Here is a 16,059-nt window from a genome sequence, read left to right as displayed (position 1 = left end):
CATTATATTGGCAACATACAAACGATAGTCGGTGATTAAAAACGTATAATACGTTCTACTATTTACCAGCTAAATATGTTTCGATTTGTACACGCGACCACATGGCCACGTGTCTTCGTGTTACAAGTTTTTATATCAAGAAAGTTGTGGTGTTTCTTGAATAACAACGAGAACACGTTGGAAACATTCAATTTCAAAGAAATTGCGTCGAACGTGTATATCGTTTCAACTACTCCACGCTGTTACAATTTCTGTCAAGCTTTACTAGTTATACAACTAAGCGATATTTATACATATTTCTTTTTCTTTTTTTCGTTTTCTTTCTTTCTTTCTTCTTTTTTTTTTTTTTTTTCCTCATTTCTATTAATGTATCGCATTGATTGACATTTAATAAAAATAAACAGCGTTTGCAATATTTGAATCCGTTAAATGGAACATATTTCAAAATTTTCAATTTTTATATTCTTTTTGCAGAATAATGAATATATTCTCTCTGTGATTTGTGCGCATAGTGCTAGCAATTGTCGATCTATGATTTTGCATTATTAATCTATAATTTATACAAATAACACATATATAAGAAGTTAACGATAACTTTTATTTTACAGATAAATAATGGCTGATATAGAAACATATGATGATATAGTGGTACCTACCACTACAACTTTGCCAGTGGCACTTTCTATCGCAGAATTACCAGAGATCAAGTTATTTGGTCGTTGGAATTGCGATGATGTGGAGGTGAACGATATCTCCTTACAAGACTATATCGCTGTAAAAGATAAAAATGCAAAGTATCTACCACATTCTGGTGGACGTTATGCAGCAAAGCGATTTCGGAAAGCTCAATGTTCCATAGTTGAGCGTTTAACTAATTCGCTAATGATGCACGGAAGAAATAACGGCAAAAAGTTAATGGCAGTAAGAATTGTAAAACATGCCTTTGAAATAATTCACCTGCTAACGGGTGATAACCCTTTACAGGTAATGTATATATTATGGTCACCTTTTTTTTGTAACTAATTATGGTCATTCTATTTCATATAAGTACATATGTATGTAAATAAGTAAAATTAGACTGAAAATGTGTTTACGCACCTCTATCTTTACGTTTGTACGAAGGTTCTTGTGACGGCTATCATTAACTCTGGGCCAAGGGAAGATTCCACGCGTATTGGTCGTGCTGGTACGGTTAGAAGACAAGCGGTGGATGTTTCTCCGCTACGACGAGTAAATCAAGCCATTTGGTTATTATGTACCGGTGCTAGGGAAGCCGCGTTCCGGAATATTAAGACGATTGCCGAATGTTTGGCGGATGAACTCATCAATGCTGCCAAAGGTTCGTCTAATTCTTACGCGATCAAGAAGAAAGACGAACTCGAACGTGTTGCTAAATCAAATCGATAAACACGTTATGTGAAAACATAAAATAAATGATATATCTTTAAAGTGATTCTTGTTCTATATGTTTTCCGTCCTTCTCGTTTATATAATACACGTATAAGGATACATCATGGTAAAAAAAATAACCGAATTGTTATTCGAATAAACGTTATTTGATCTTCAATTTTATAATTTTGTCCGTTAACGAAATAACGAGCGAATTCTGTTGGAAGGCTAACGCAAAAGTGAATAAAATCAACAGGGAATGATTCGATTATGATAAAGATGGAAAGGGAGACAAACGATATTTAGAAATTGCATGATTCTTTAATTTGAACATACCAAGCGTAGTTGACAATTTTGTTGTCGAGATAGCGATGTTGTAGCGATGCAGTGTTACCACTACAGAAAATATATCGTATCGTATGATTTAGAGGTTGAGTCAAATCAGATGTTGATCGCGTAATTGGTTTTTATTTCAGAGAAATAGGTCGTACATGTACGATCATGTCAGGATTATTGAAAAAGGCAATGTCTCCGTGTATAACTTAATATAATTAGTAACTTGCTGAAATAATTGGATAATATCTCTTTCATTCTCGAAATGGTTCCGTCATTTCGTTCAAAACATAACCATACCGATAACGTAACGGTATGATTATAATAAACATCCCAAACCTTTTTTTCACGTTCTGTTCAATAACAGTATCTTTTTATTCATAGTCGACGAACTTGACTGGACTCGCTGTATCTGTGAATCCTCGCGTGGAACTTCGTACATTGTATGATAGAATTTTACGGCTCGCGAATCTGATGCTACAAGACTAAATTTACAGGAAATCTATAGAAAGTTTGGTTAAGGAAAGGACCGATATTATATTACAGGTTATTTCTCACTTAAGGATTCTTAAATACTAGATCAGATAGAAACGATATTTGGACGATATTTTTATTTCGAATCGAATTACCGATATAATATGTACATATCTGACGTTGCAGAATGAAAGCGTTCCTGATATAGAGGAAAAGATAAACCAGGGACAAATATAAGAACAAATAATTCACGCAAAGAACGAAATCAACTTGATGCGCGATATGCTCGAGTACAAGCCATGGGAGAGCTTGATGGAAAAATCTCCACCGCATCAGTGGACTTGGCCCCCTCACAAATAATTTTAATCACCTTTCAAATATTTGTACATAGTACTAAGCGAATAGCTTATTGGTTAATGTAATAGAATTAAATTTTTGTTCTGCGACGCAGGTGAGAGGGATTGCAAATGCGCGTTGGTCGTTTTTCGCGCTAGCTATTCTGGCTTGAATTTCCGCTTGAGTTACAGCTTAGACGCGATTAAAAGGCGTGCAAGTCAAGCCAGAATATCGATTCGCTTCCCTGAGGACGTTTCGCCGCTTGATTTTTCCTTACCAGTTCACTTTATCAGGGTGTCACATACAACAACATAGTTCAGGTTCGGACGTGGTACTACGTAAGGATAATGCGATACAGAGCTATCCAAGGTTAATCGACGGTATTCTCTTGCGTGTTTTACGAACGAGAAAGCCGTGCGCTGAAACGGTCGATCGGCGCGTAGAAAAGTTTCGAAGAAGGAAATTTGGTTTGCGCGCGCCTTATATGATGTCAATCCGGCAGTCACAGCGCCGCAGTCGAAGCGCCACTAGTGTCTCATGGTCTTTTCCTGTTCACGCTCACTCCAAAGAAGACGCGAACGAAGTTTGTATGGTAAGGGATTCGAAGATTCGATAATTTTATTTGTTCAGTTGTGTTGAAAAAAGTGATATCATTATATTGGCAACATACAAACGATAGTCGGTGATTAAAAACGTATAATACGTTCTACTATTTACCAGCTAAATATGTTTCGATTTGTACACGCGACCACATGGCCACGTGTCTTCGTGTTACAAGTTTTTATATCAAGAAAGTTGTGGTGTTTCTTGAATAACAACGAGAACACGTTGGAAACATTCAATTTCAAAGAAATTGCGTCGAACGTGTATATCGTTTCAACTACTCCACGCTGTTACAATTTCTGTCAAGCTTTACTAGTTATACAACTAAGCGATATTTATACATATTTCTTTTTCTTTTTTTCGTTTTCTTTCTTTCTTTCTTCTTTTTTTTTTTTTTTTTCCTCATTTCTATTAATGTATCGCATTGATTGACATTTAATAAAAATAAACAGCGTTTGCAATATTTGAATCCGTTAAATGGAACATATTTCAAAATTTTCAATTTTTATATTCTTTTTGCAGAATAATGAATATATTCTCTCTGTGATTTGTGCGCATAGTGCTAGAAATTGTCGATCTATGATTTTGCATTATTAATCTATAATTTATACAAATAACACATATATAAGAAGTTAACGATAACTTTTATTTTACAGATAAATAATGGCTGATATAGAAACATATGATGATATAGTGGTACCTACCACTACAACTTTGCCAGTGGCACTTTCTATCGCAGAATTACCAGAGATCAAGTTATTTGGTCGTTGGAATTGCGATGATGTGGAGGTGAACGATATCTCCTTACAAGACTATATCGCTGTAAAAGATAAAAATGCAAAGTATCTACCACATTCTGGTGGACGTTATGCAGCAAAGCGATTTCGGAAAGCTCAATGTTCCATAGTTGAGCGTTTAACTAATTCGCTAATGATGCACGGAAGAAATAACGGCAAAAAGTTAATGGCAGTAAGAATTGTAAAACATGCCTTTGAAATAATTCACCTGCTAACGGGTGATAACCCTTTACAGGTAATGTATATATTATGGTCACCTTTTTTTTGTAACTAATTATGGTCATTCTATTTCATATAAGTACATATGTATGTAAATAAGTAAAATTAGACTGAAAATGTGTTTACGCACCTCTATCTTTACGTTTGTACGAAGGTTCTTGTGACGGCTATCATTAACTCTGGGCCAAGGGAAGATTCCACGCGTATTGGTCGTGCTGGTACGGTTAGAAGACAAGCGGTGGATGTTTCTCCGCTACGACGAGTAAATCAAGCCATTTGGTTATTATGTACCGGTGCTAGGGAAGCCGCGTTCCGGAATATTAAGACGATTGCCGAATGTTTGGCGGATGAACTCATCAATGCTGCCAAAGGTTCGTCTAATTCTTACGCGATCAAGAAGAAAGACGAACTCGAACGTGTTGCTAAATCAAATCGATAAACACGTTATGTGAAAACATAAAATAAATGATATATCTTTAAAGTGATTCTTGTTCTATATGTTTTCCGTCCTTCTCGTTTATATAATACACGTATAAGGATACATCATGGTAAAAAAAATAACCGAATTGTTATTCGAATAAACGTTATTTGATCTTCAATTTTATAATTTTGTCCGTTAACGAAATAACGAGCGAATTCTGTTGGAAGGCTAACGCAAAAGTGAATAAAATCAACAGGGAATGATTCGATTATGATAAAGATGGAAAGGGAGACAAACGATATTTAGAAATTGCATGATTCTTTAATTTGAACATACCAAGCGTAGTTGACAATTTTGTTGTCGAGATAGCGATGTTGTAGCGATGCAGTGTTACCACTACAGAAAATATATCGTATCGTATGATTTAGAGGTTGAGTCAAATCAGATGTTGATCGCGTAATTGGTTTTTATTTCAGAGAAATAGGTCGTACATGTACGATCATGTCAGGATTATTGAAAAAGGCAATGTCTCCGTGTATAACTTAATATAATTAGTAACTTGCTGAAATAATTGGATAATATCTCTTTCATTCTCGAAATGGTTCCGTCATTTCGTTCAAAACATAACCATACCGATAACGTAACGGTATGATTATAATAAACATCCCAAACCTTTTTTTCACGTTCTGTTCAATAACAGTATCTTTTTATTCATAGTCGACGAACTTGACTGGACTCGCTGTATCTGTGAATCCTCGCGTGGAACTTCGTACATTGTATGATAGAATTTTACGGCTCGCGAATCTGATGCTACAAGACTAAATTTACAGGAAATCTATAGAAAGTTTGGTTAAGGAAAGGACCGATATTATATTACAGGTTATTTCTCACTTAAGGATTCTTAAATACTAGATCAGATAGAAACGATATTTGGACGATATTTTTATTTCGAATCGAATTACCGATATAATATGTACATATCTGACGTTGCAGAATGAAAGCGTTCCTGATATAGAGGAAAAGATAAACCAGGGACAAATATAAGAACAAATAATTCACGCAAAGAACGAAATCAACTTGATGCGCGATATGCTCGAGTACAAGCCATGGGAGAGCTTGATGGAAAAATCTCCACCGCATCAGTGGACTTGGCCCCCTCACAAATAATTTTAATCACCTTTCAAATATTTGTACATAGTACTAAGCGAATAGCTTATTGGTTAATGTAATAGAATTAAATTTTTGTTCTGCGACGCAGGTGAGAGGGATTGCAAATGCGCGTTGGTCGTTTTTCGCGCTAGCTATTCTGGCTTGAATTTCCGCTTGAGTTACAGCTTAGACGCGATTAAAAGGCGTGCAAGTCAAGCCAGAATATCGATTCGCTTCCCTGAGGACGTTTCGCCGCTTGATTTTTCCTTACCAGTTCACTTTATCAGGGTGTCACATACAACAACATAGTTCAGGTTCGGACGTGGTACTACGTAAGGATAATGCGATACAGAGCTATCCAAGGTTAATCGACGGTATTCTCTTGCGTGTTTTACGAACGAGAAAGCCGTGCGCTGAAACGGTCGATCGGCGCGTAGAAAAGTTTCGAAGAAGGAAATTTGGTTTGCGCGCGCCTTATATGATGTCAATCCGGCAGTCACAGCGCCGCAGTCGAAGCGCCACTAGTGTCTCATGGTCTTTTCCTGTTCACGCTCACTCCAAAGAAGACGCGAACGAAGTTTGTATGGTAAGGGATTCGAAGATTCGATAATTTTATTTGTTCAGTTGTGTTGAAAAAAGTGATATCATTATATTGGCAACATACAAACGATAGTCGGTGATTAAAAACGTATAATACGTTCTACTATTTACCAGCTAAATATGTTTCGATTTGTACACGCGACCACATGGCCACGTGTCTTCGTGTTACAAGTTTTTATATCAAGAAAGTTGTGGTGTTTCTTGAATAACAACGAGAACACGTTGGAAACATTCAATTTCAAAGAAATTGCGTCGAACGTGTATATCGTTTCAACTACTCCACGCTGTTACAATTTCTGTCAAGCTTTACTAGTTATACAACTAAGCGATATTTATACATATTTCTTTTTCTTTTTTTCGTTTTCTTTCTTTCTTTCTTCTTTTTTTTTTTTTTTTTCCTCATTTCTATTAATGTATCGCATTGATTGACATTTAATAAAAATAAACAGCGTTTGCAATATTTGAATCCGTTAAATGGAACATATTTCAAAATTTTCAATTTTTATATTCTTTTTGCAGAATAATGAATATATTCTCTCTGTGATTTGTGCGCATAGTGCTAGCAATTGTCGATCTATGATTTTGCATTATTAATCTATAATTTATACAAATAACACATATATAAGAAGTTAACGATAACTTTTATTTTACAGATAAATAATGGCTGATATAGAAACATATGATGATATAGTGGTACCTACCACTACAACTTTGCCAGTGGCACTTTCTATCGCAGAATTACCAGAGATCAAGTTATTTGGTCGTTGGAATTGCGATGATGTGGAGGTGAACGATATCTCCTTACAAGACTATATCGCTGTAAAAGATAAAAATGCAAAGTATCTACCACATTCTGGTGGACGTTATGCAGCAAAGCGATTTCGGAAAGCTCAATGTTCCATAGTTGAGCGTTTAACTAATTCGCTAATGATGCACGGAAGAAATAACGGCAAAAAGTTAATGGCAGTAAGAATTGTAAAACATGCCTTTGAAATAATTCACCTGCTAACGGGTGATAACCCTTTACAGGTAATGTATATATTATGGTCACCTTTTTTTTGTAACTAATTATGGTCATTCTATTTCATATAAGTACATATGTATGTAAATAAGTAAAATTAGACTGAAAATGTGTTTACGCACCTCTATCTTTACGTTTGTACGAAGGTTCTTGTGACGGCTATCATTAACTCTGGGCCAAGGGAAGATTCCACGCGTATTGGTCGTGCTGGTACGGTTAGAAGACAAGCGGTGGATGTTTCTCCGCTACGACGAGTAAATCAAGCCATTTGGTTATTATGTACCGGTGCTAGGGAAGCCGCGTTCCGGAATATTAAGACGATTGCCGAATGTTTGGCGGATGAACTCATCAATGCTGCCAAAGGTTCGTCTAATTCTTACGCGATCAAGAAGAAAGACGAACTCGAACGTGTTGCTAAATCAAATCGATAAACACGTTATGTGAAAACATAAAATAAATGATATATCTTTAAAGTGATTCTTGTTCTATATGTTTTCCGTCCTTCTCGTTTATATAATACACGTATAAGGATACATCATGGTAAAAAAAATAACCGAATTGTTATTCGAATAAACGTTATTTGATCTTCAATTTTATAATTTTGTCCGTTAACGAAATAACGAGCGAATTCTGTTGGAAGGCTAACGCAAAAGTGAATAAAATCAACAGGGAATGATTCGATTATGATAAAGATGGAAAGGGAGACAAACGATATTTAGAAATTGCATGATTCTTTAATTTGAACATACCAAGCGTAGTTGACAATTTTGTTGTCGAGATAGCGATGTTGTAGCGATGCAGTGTTACCACTACAGAAAATATATCGTATCGTATGATTTAGAGGTTGAGTCAAATCAGATGTTGATCGCGTAATTGGTTTTTATTTCAGAGAAATAGGTCGTACATGTACGATCATGTCAGGATTATTGAAAAAGGCAATGTCTCCGTGTATAACTTAATATAATTAGTAACTTGCTGAAATAATTGGATAATATCTCTTTCATTCTCGAAATGGTTCCGTCATTTCGTTCAAAACATAACCATACCGATAACGTAACGGTATGATTATAATAAACATCCCAAACCTTTTTTTCACGTTCTGTTCAATAACAGTATCTTTTTATTCATAGTCGACGAACTTGACTGGACTCGCTGTATCTGTGAATCCTCGCGTGGAACTTCGTACATTGTATGATAGAATTTTACGGCTCGCGAATCTGATGCTACAAGACTAAATTTACAGGAAATCTATAGAAAGTTTGGTTAAGGAAAGGACCGATATTATATTACAGGTTATTTCTCACTTAAGGATTCTTAAATACTAGATCAGATAGAAACGATATTTGGACGATATTTTTATTTCGAATCGAATTACCGATATAATATGTACATATCTGACGTTGCAGAATGAAAGCGTTCCTGATATAGAGGAAAAGATAAACCAGGGACAAATATAAGAACAAATAATTCACGCAAAGAACGAAATCAACTTGATGCGCGATATGCTCGAGTACAAGCCATGGGAGAGCTTGATGGAAAAATCTCCACCGCATCAGTGGACTTGGCCCCCTCACAAATAATTTTAATCACCTTTCAAATATTTGTACATAGTACTAAGCGAATAGCTTATTGGTTAATGTAATAGAATTAAATTTTTGTTCTGCGACGCAGGTGAGAGGGATTGCAAATGCGCGTTGGTCGTTTTTCGCGCTAGCTATTCTGGCTTGAATTTCCGCTTGAGTTACAGCTTAGACGCGATTAAAAGGCGTGCAAGTCAAGCCAGAATATCGATTCGCTTCCCTGAGGACGTTTCGCCGCTTGATTTTTCCTTACCAGTTCACTTTATCAGGGTGTCACATACAACAACATAGTTCAGGTTCGGACGTGGTACTACGTAAGGATAATGCGATACAGAGCTATCCAAGGTTAATCGACGGTATTCTCTTGCGTGTTTTACGAACGAGAAAGCCGTGCGCTGAAACGGTCGATCGGCGCGTAGAAAAGTTTCGAAGAAGGAAATTTGGTTTGCGCGCGCCTTATATGATGTCAATCCGGCAGTCACAGCGCCGCAGTCGAAGCGCCACTAGTGTCTCATGGTCTTTTCCTGTTCACGCTCACTCCAAAGAAGACGCGAACGAAGTTTGTATGGTAAGGGATTCGAAGATTCGATAATTTTATTTGTTCAGTTGTGTTGAAAAAAGTGATATCATTATATTGGCAACATACAAACGATAGTCGGTGATTAAAAACGTATAATACGTTCTACTATTTACCAGCTAAATATGTTTCGATTTGTACACGCGACCACATGGCCACGTGTCTTCGTGTTATTCGTATACAAGTTTTTATATCAAGAAAGTTGTGGTGTTTCTTGAATAACAACGAGAACACGTTGGAAACATTCAATTTCAAAGAAATTGCGTCGAACGTGTATATCGTTTCAACTACTCCACGCTGTTACAATTTCTGTCAAGCTTTACTAGTTATACAACTAAGCGATATTTATACATATTTCTTTTTCTTTTTTTCGTTTTCTTTCTTTCTTTCTTTTTTTTTTTTTTTTTTTTTCCTCATTTCTATTAATGTATCGCATTGATTGACATTTAATAAAAATAAACAGCGTTTGCAATATTTGAATCCGTTAAATGGAACATATTTCAAAATTTTCAATTTTTATATTCTTTTTGCAGAATAATGAATATATTCTCTCTGTGATTTGTGCGCATAGTGCTAGCAATTGTCGATCTATGATTTTGCATTATTAATCTATAATTTATACAAATAACACATATATAAGAAGTTAACGATAACTTTTATTTTATAGATAAATAATGGCTGATATAGAAACATATGATGATATAGTGGTACCTACCACTACAACTTTGCCAGTGGCACTTTCTATCGCAGAATTACCAGAGATCAAGTTATTTGGTCGTTGGAATTGCGATGATGTGGAGGTGAACGATATCTCCTTACAAGACTATATCGCTGTAAAAGATAAAAATGCAAAGTATCTACCACATTCTGGTGGACGTTATGCAGCAAAGCGATTTCGGAAAGCTCAATGTTCCATAGTTGAGCGTTTAACTAATTCGCTAATGATGCACGGAAGAAATAACGGCAAAAAGTTAATGGCAGTAAGAATTGTAAAACATGCCTTTGAAATAATTCACCTGCTAACGGGTGATAACCCTTTACAGGTAATGTATATATTATGGTCACCTTTTTTTTGTAACTAATTATGGTCATTCTATTTCATATAAGTACATATGTATGTAAATAAGTAAAATTAGACTGAAAATGTGTTTACGCACCTCTATCTTTACGTTTGTACGAAGGTTCTTGTGACGGCTATCATTAACTCTGGGCCAAGGGAAGATTCCACGCGTATTGGTCGTGCTGGTACGGTTAGAAGACAAGCGGTGGATGTTTCTCCGCTACGACGAGTAAATCAAGCCATTTGGTTATTATGTACCGGTGCTAGGGAAGCCGCGTTCCGGAATATTAAGACGATTGCCGAATGTTTGGCGGATGAACTCATCAATGCTGCCAAAGGTTCGTCTAATTCTTACGCGATCAAGAAGAAAGACGAACTCGAACGTGTTGCTAAATCAAATCGATAAACACGTTATGTGAAAACATAAAATAAATGATATATCTTTAAAGTGATTCTTGTTCTATATGTTTTCCGTCCTTCTCGTTTATATAATACACGTATAAGGATACATCATGGTAAAAAAAATAACCGAATTGTTATTCGAATAAACGTTATTTGATCTTCAATTTTATAATTTTGTCCGTTAACGAAATAACGAGCGAATTCTGTTGGAAGGCTAACGCAAAAGTGAATAAAATCAACAGGGAATGATTCGATTATGATAAAGATGGAAAGGGAGACAAACGATATTTAGAAATTGCATGATTCTTTAATTTGAACATACCAAGCGTAGTTGACAATTTTGTTGTCGAGATAGCGATGTTGTAGCGATGCAGTGTTACCACTACAGAAAATATATCGTATCGTATGATTTAGAGGTTGAGTCAAATCAGATGTTGATCGCGTAATTGGTTTTTATTTCAGAGAAATAGGTCGTACATGTACGATCATGTCAGGATTATTGAAAAAGGCAATGTCTCCGTGTATAACTTAATATAATTAGTAACTTGCTGAAATAATTGGATAATATCTCTTTCATTCTCGAAATGGTTCCGTCATTTCGTTCAAAACATAACCATACCGATAACGTAACGGTATGATTATAATAAACATCCCAAACCTTTTTTTCACGTTCTGTTCAATAACAGTATCTTTTTATTCATAGTCGACGAACTTGACTGGACTCGCTGTATCTGTGAATCCTCGCGTGGAACTTCGTACATTGTATGATAGAATTTTACGGCTCGCGAATCTGATGCTACAAGACTAAATTTACAGGAAATCTATAGAAAGTTTGGTTAAGGAAAGGACCGATATTATATTACAGGTTATTTCTCACTTAAGGATTCTTAAATACTAGATCAGATAGAAACGATATTTGGACGATATTTTTATTTCGAATCGAATTACCGATATAATATGTACATATCTGACGTTGCAGAATGAAAGCGTTCCTGATATAGAGGAAAAGATAAACCAGGGACAAATATAAGAACAAATAATTCACGCAAAGAACGAAATCAACTTGATGCGCGATATGCTCGAGTACAAGCCATGGGAGAGCTTGATGGAAAAATCTCCACCGCATCAGTGGACTTGGCCCCCTCACAAATAATTTTAATCACCTTTCAAATATTTGTACATAGTACTAAGCGAATAGCTTATTGGTTAATGTAATAGAATTAAATTTTTGTTCTGCGACGCAGGTGAGAGGGATTGCAAATGCGCGTTGGTCGTTTTTCGCGCTAGCTATTCTGGCTTGAATTTCCGCTTGAGTTACAGCTTAGACGCGATTAAAAGGCGTGCAAGTCAAGCCAGAATATCGATTCGCTTCCCTGAGGACGTTTCGCCGCTTGATTTTTCCTTACCAGTTCACTTTATCAGGGTGTCACATACAACAACATAGTTCAGGTTCGGACGTGGTACTACGTAAGGATAATGCGATACAGAGCTATCCAAGGTTAATCGACGGTATTCTCTTGCGTGTTTTACGAACGAGAAAGCCGTGCGCTGAAACGGTCGATCGGCGCGTAGAAAAGTTTCGAAGAAGGAAATTTGGTTTGCGCGCGCCTTATATGATGTCAATCCGGCAGTCACAGCGCCGCAGTCGAAGCGCCACTAGTGTCTCATGGTCTTTTCCTGTTCACGCTCACTCCAAAGAAGACGCGAACGAAGTTTGTATGGTAAGGGATTCGAAGATTCGATAATTTTATTTGTTCAGTTGTGTTGAAAAAAGTGATATCATTATATTGGCAACATACAAACGATAGTCGGTGATTAAAAACGTATAATACGTTCTACTATTTACCAGCTAAATATGTTTCGATTTGTACACGCGACCACATGGCCACGTGTCTTCGTGTTATTCGTATACAAGTTTTTATATCAAGAAAGTTGTGGTGTTTCTTGAATAACAACGAGAACACGTTGGAAACATTCAATTTCAAAGAAATTGCGTCGAACGTGTATATCGTTTCAACTACTCCACGCTGTTACAATTTCTGTCAAGCTTTACTAGTTATACAACTAAGCGATATTTATACATATTTCTTTTTCTTTTTTTCGTTTTCTTTCTTTCTTTCTTTTTTTTTTTTTTTTTTTTTCCTCATTTCTATTAATGTATCGCATTGATTGACATTTAATAAAAATAAACAGCGTTTGCAATATTTGAATCCGTTAAATGGAACATATTTCAAAATTTTCAATTTTTATATTCTTTTTGCAGAATAATGAATATATTCTCTCTGTGATTTGTGCGCATAGTGCTAGCAATTGTCGATCTATGATTTTGCATTATTAATCTATAATTTATACAAATAACACATATATAAGAAGTTAACGATAACTTTTATTTTATAGATAAATAATGGCTGATATAGAAACATATGATGATATAGTGGTACCTACCACTACAACTTTGCCAGTGGCACTTTCTATCGCAGAATTACCAGAGATCAAGTTATTTGGTCGTTGGAATTGCGATGATGTGGAGGTGAACGATATCTCCTTACAAGACTATATCGCTGTAAAAGATAAAAATGCAAAGTATCTACCACATTCTGGTGGACGTTATGCAGCAAAGCGATTTCGGAAAGCTCAATGTTCCATAGTTGAGCGTTTAACTAATTCGCTAATGATGCACGGAAGAAATAACGGCAAAAAGTTAATGGCAGTAAGAATTGTAAAACATGCCTTTGAAATAATTCACCTGCTAACGGGTGATAACCCTTTACAGGTAATGTATATATTATGGTCACCTTTTTTTTGTAACTAATTATGGTCATTCTATTTCATATAAGTACATATGTATGTAAATAAGTAAAATTAGACTGAAAATGTGTTTACGCACCTCTATCTTTACGTTTGTACGAAGGTTCTTGTGACGGCTATCATTAACTCTGGGCCAAGGGAAGATTCCACGCGTATTGGTCGTGCTGGTACGGTTAGAAGACAAGCGGTGGATGTTTCTCCGCTACGACGAGTAAATCAAGCCATTTGGTTATTATGTACCGGTGCTAGGGAAGCCGCGTTCCGGAATATTAAGACGATTGCCGAATGTTTGGCGGATGAACTCATCAATGCTGCCAAAGGTTCGTCTAATTCTTACGCGATCAAGAAGAAAGACGAACTCGAACGTGTTGCTAAATCAAATCGATAAACACGTTATGTGAAAACATAAAATAAATGATATATCTTTAAAGTGATTCTTGTTCTATATGTTTTCCGTCCTTCTCGTTTATATAATACACGTATAAGGATACATCATGGTAAAAAAAATAACCGAATTGTTATTCGAATAAACGTTATTTGATCTTCAATTTTATAATTTTGTCCGTTAACGAAATAACGAGCGAATTCTGTTGGAAGGCTAACGCAAAAGTGAATAAAATCAACAGGGAATGATTCGATTATGATAAAGATGGAAAGGGAGACAAACGATATTTAGAAATTGCATGATTCTTTAATTTGAACATACCAAGCGTAGTTGACAATTTTGTTGTCGAGATAGCGATGTTGTAGCGATGCAGTGTTACCACTACAGAAAATATATCGTATCGTATGATTTAGAGGTTGAGTCAAATCAGATGTTGATCGCGTAATTGGTTTTTATTTCAGAGAAATAGGTCGTACATGTACGATCATGTCAGGATTATTGAAAAAGGCAATGTCTCCGTGTATAACTTAATATAATTAGTAACTTGCTGAAATAATTGGATAATATCTCTTTCATTCTCGAAATGGTTCCGTCATTTCGTTCAAAACATAACCATACCGATAACGTAACGGTATGATTATAATAAACATCCCAAACCTTTTTTTCACGTTCTGTTCAATAACAGTATGTTTTTATTCATAGTCGACGAACTTGACTGGACTCGCTGTATCTGTGAATCCTCGCGTGGAACTTCGTACATTGTATGATAGAATTTTACGGCTCGCGAATCTGATGCTACAAGACTAAATTTACAGGAAATCTATAGAAAGTTTGGTTAAGGAAAGGACCGATATTATATTACAGGTTATTTCTCACTTAAGGATTCTTAAATACTAGATCAGATAGAAACGATATTTGGACGATATTTTTATTTCGAATCGAATTACCGATATAATATGTACATATCTGACGTTGCAGAATGAAAGCGTTCCTGATATAGAGGAAAAGATAAACCAGGGACAAATATAAGAACAAATAATTCACGCAAAGAACGAAATCAACTTGATGCGCGATATGCTCGAGTACAAGCCATGGGAGAGCTTGATGGAAAAATCTCCACCGCATCAGTGGACTTGGCCCCCTCACAAATAATTTTAATCACCTTTCAAATATTTGTACATAGTACTAAGCGAATAGCTTATTGGTTAATGTAATAGAATTAAATTTTTGTTCTGCGACGCAGGTGAGAGGGATTGCAAATGCGCGTTGGTCGTTTTTCGCGCTAGCTATTCTGGCTTGAATTTCCGCTTGAGTTACAGCTTAGACGCGATTAAAAGGCGTGCAAGTCAAGCCAGAATATCGATTCGCTTCCCTGAGGACGTTTCGCCGCTTGATTTTTCCTTACCAGTTCACTTTATCAGGGTGTCACATACAACAACATAGTTCAGGTTCGGACGTGGTACTACGTAAGGATAATGCGATACAGAGCTATCCAAGGTTAATCGACGGTATTCTCTTGCGTGTTTTACGAACGAGAAAGCCGTGCGCTGAAACGGTCGATCGGCGCGTAGAAAAGTTTCGAAGAAGGAAATTTGGTTTGCGCGCGCCTTATATGATGTCAATCCGGCAGTCACAGCGCCGCAGTCGAAGCGCCACTAGTGTCTCATGGTCTTTTCCTGTTCACGCTCACTCCAAAGAAGACGCGAACGAAGTTTGTATGGTAAGGGATTCGAAGATTCGATAATTTTATTTGTTCAGTTGTGTTGAAAAAAGTGATATCATTATATTGGCAACATACAAACGATAGTCGGTGATTAAAAACGTATAATACGTTCTACTATTTACCAGCTAAATATGTTTCGATTTGTACACGCGACCACATGGCCACGTGTCTTCGTGTTACAA

At 36.2% G+C, this 16,059-nt stretch overlaps 5 protein-coding genes across 5 annotated transcripts; all 5 read left to right on the top strand.

The window, feature by feature from the left end:
- The first annotated feature begins 615 nt into the window (after positions 1 to 615).
- Positions 616 to 1,407, top strand: LOC139995003 (small ribosomal subunit protein uS7-like). The gene is made up of 2 exons (XM_072018105.1): positions 616 to 984; positions 1,123 to 1,407. Exons 1-2 carry the CDS (start codon positions 616 to 618, stop codon positions 1,405 to 1,407), a joined length of 654 nt encoding a protein of 217 aa, XP_071874206.1.
- A 2,391-nt stretch (positions 1,408 to 3,798) lies between these two features.
- Positions 3,799 to 4,590, top strand: LOC139995002 (small ribosomal subunit protein uS7-like). Its single transcript, XM_072018103.1, has 2 exons — positions 3,799 to 4,167; positions 4,306 to 4,590. The coding sequence occupies exons 1-2, from the start codon at positions 3,799 to 3,801 to the stop codon at positions 4,588 to 4,590; spliced, it is 654 nt and encodes a 217-aa protein (XP_071874204.1).
- A 2,391-nt stretch (positions 4,591 to 6,981) lies between these two features.
- On the top strand, positions 6,982 to 7,773 carry LOC139995001 (small ribosomal subunit protein uS7-like). The gene is made up of 2 exons (XM_072018102.1): positions 6,982 to 7,350; positions 7,489 to 7,773. Exons 1-2 carry the CDS (start codon positions 6,982 to 6,984, stop codon positions 7,771 to 7,773), a joined length of 654 nt encoding a protein of 217 aa, XP_071874203.1.
- A 2,400-nt stretch (positions 7,774 to 10,173) lies between these two features.
- On the top strand, positions 10,174 to 10,965 carry LOC139995000 (small ribosomal subunit protein uS7-like). Its single transcript, XM_072018101.1, has 2 exons — positions 10,174 to 10,542; positions 10,681 to 10,965. Exons 1-2 carry the CDS (start codon positions 10,174 to 10,176, stop codon positions 10,963 to 10,965), a joined length of 654 nt encoding a protein of 217 aa, XP_071874202.1.
- A 2,400-nt stretch (positions 10,966 to 13,365) lies between these two features.
- LOC139994998 (small ribosomal subunit protein uS7-like) lies at positions 13,366 to 14,157 on the top strand. Its single transcript, XM_072018100.1, has 2 exons — positions 13,366 to 13,734; positions 13,873 to 14,157. The coding sequence occupies exons 1-2, from the start codon at positions 13,366 to 13,368 to the stop codon at positions 14,155 to 14,157; spliced, it is 654 nt and encodes a 217-aa protein (XP_071874201.1).
- Positions 14,158 to 16,059: the final 1,902 nt, after the last annotated feature.

The sequence above is a fragment of the Bombus fervidus genome, chromosome 15 (assembly GCF_041682495.2).
Source record: "Bombus fervidus isolate BK054 chromosome 15, iyBomFerv1, whole genome shotgun sequence".
In the NCBI taxonomy this organism is placed as follows: Eukaryota; Metazoa; Arthropoda; class Insecta; order Hymenoptera; family Apidae; genus Bombus; species Bombus fervidus.
Note: the sequence above shows the minus strand (reverse complement) of the source record. Positions and strands in the feature narration are given on the sequence as shown.

What these genes read in the sequence shown, in the direction of transcription:
- LOC139995003 (XM_072018105.1), top strand. Translation starts at nt 616, where the DNA reads ATGGCTGATATAGAAACATATGATGATATAGTGGTACCTACCACTACA. An exon ending in CGGGTGATAACCCTTTACAG is followed by an intron (nt 985 to 1,122) that starts GTAATGTATATA and finishes GTTTGTACGAAG; the next exon opens with GTTCTTGTGACGGCTATCAT.
- LOC139995002 (XM_072018103.1), top strand. Translation starts at nt 3,799, where the DNA reads ATGGCTGATATAGAAACATATGATGATATAGTGGTACCTACCACTACA. An exon ending in CGGGTGATAACCCTTTACAG is followed by an intron (nt 4,168 to 4,305) that starts GTAATGTATATA and finishes GTTTGTACGAAG; the next exon opens with GTTCTTGTGACGGCTATCAT.
- LOC139995001 (XM_072018102.1), top strand. Translation starts at nt 6,982, where the DNA reads ATGGCTGATATAGAAACATATGATGATATAGTGGTACCTACCACTACA. An exon ending in CGGGTGATAACCCTTTACAG is followed by an intron (nt 7,351 to 7,488) that starts GTAATGTATATA and finishes GTTTGTACGAAG; the next exon opens with GTTCTTGTGACGGCTATCAT.
- LOC139995000 (XM_072018101.1), top strand. Translation starts at nt 10,174, where the DNA reads ATGGCTGATATAGAAACATATGATGATATAGTGGTACCTACCACTACA. An exon ending in CGGGTGATAACCCTTTACAG is followed by an intron (nt 10,543 to 10,680) that starts GTAATGTATATA and finishes GTTTGTACGAAG; the next exon opens with GTTCTTGTGACGGCTATCAT.
- LOC139994998 (XM_072018100.1), top strand. Translation starts at nt 13,366, where the DNA reads ATGGCTGATATAGAAACATATGATGATATAGTGGTACCTACCACTACA. An exon ending in CGGGTGATAACCCTTTACAG is followed by an intron (nt 13,735 to 13,872) that starts GTAATGTATATA and finishes GTTTGTACGAAG; the next exon opens with GTTCTTGTGACGGCTATCAT.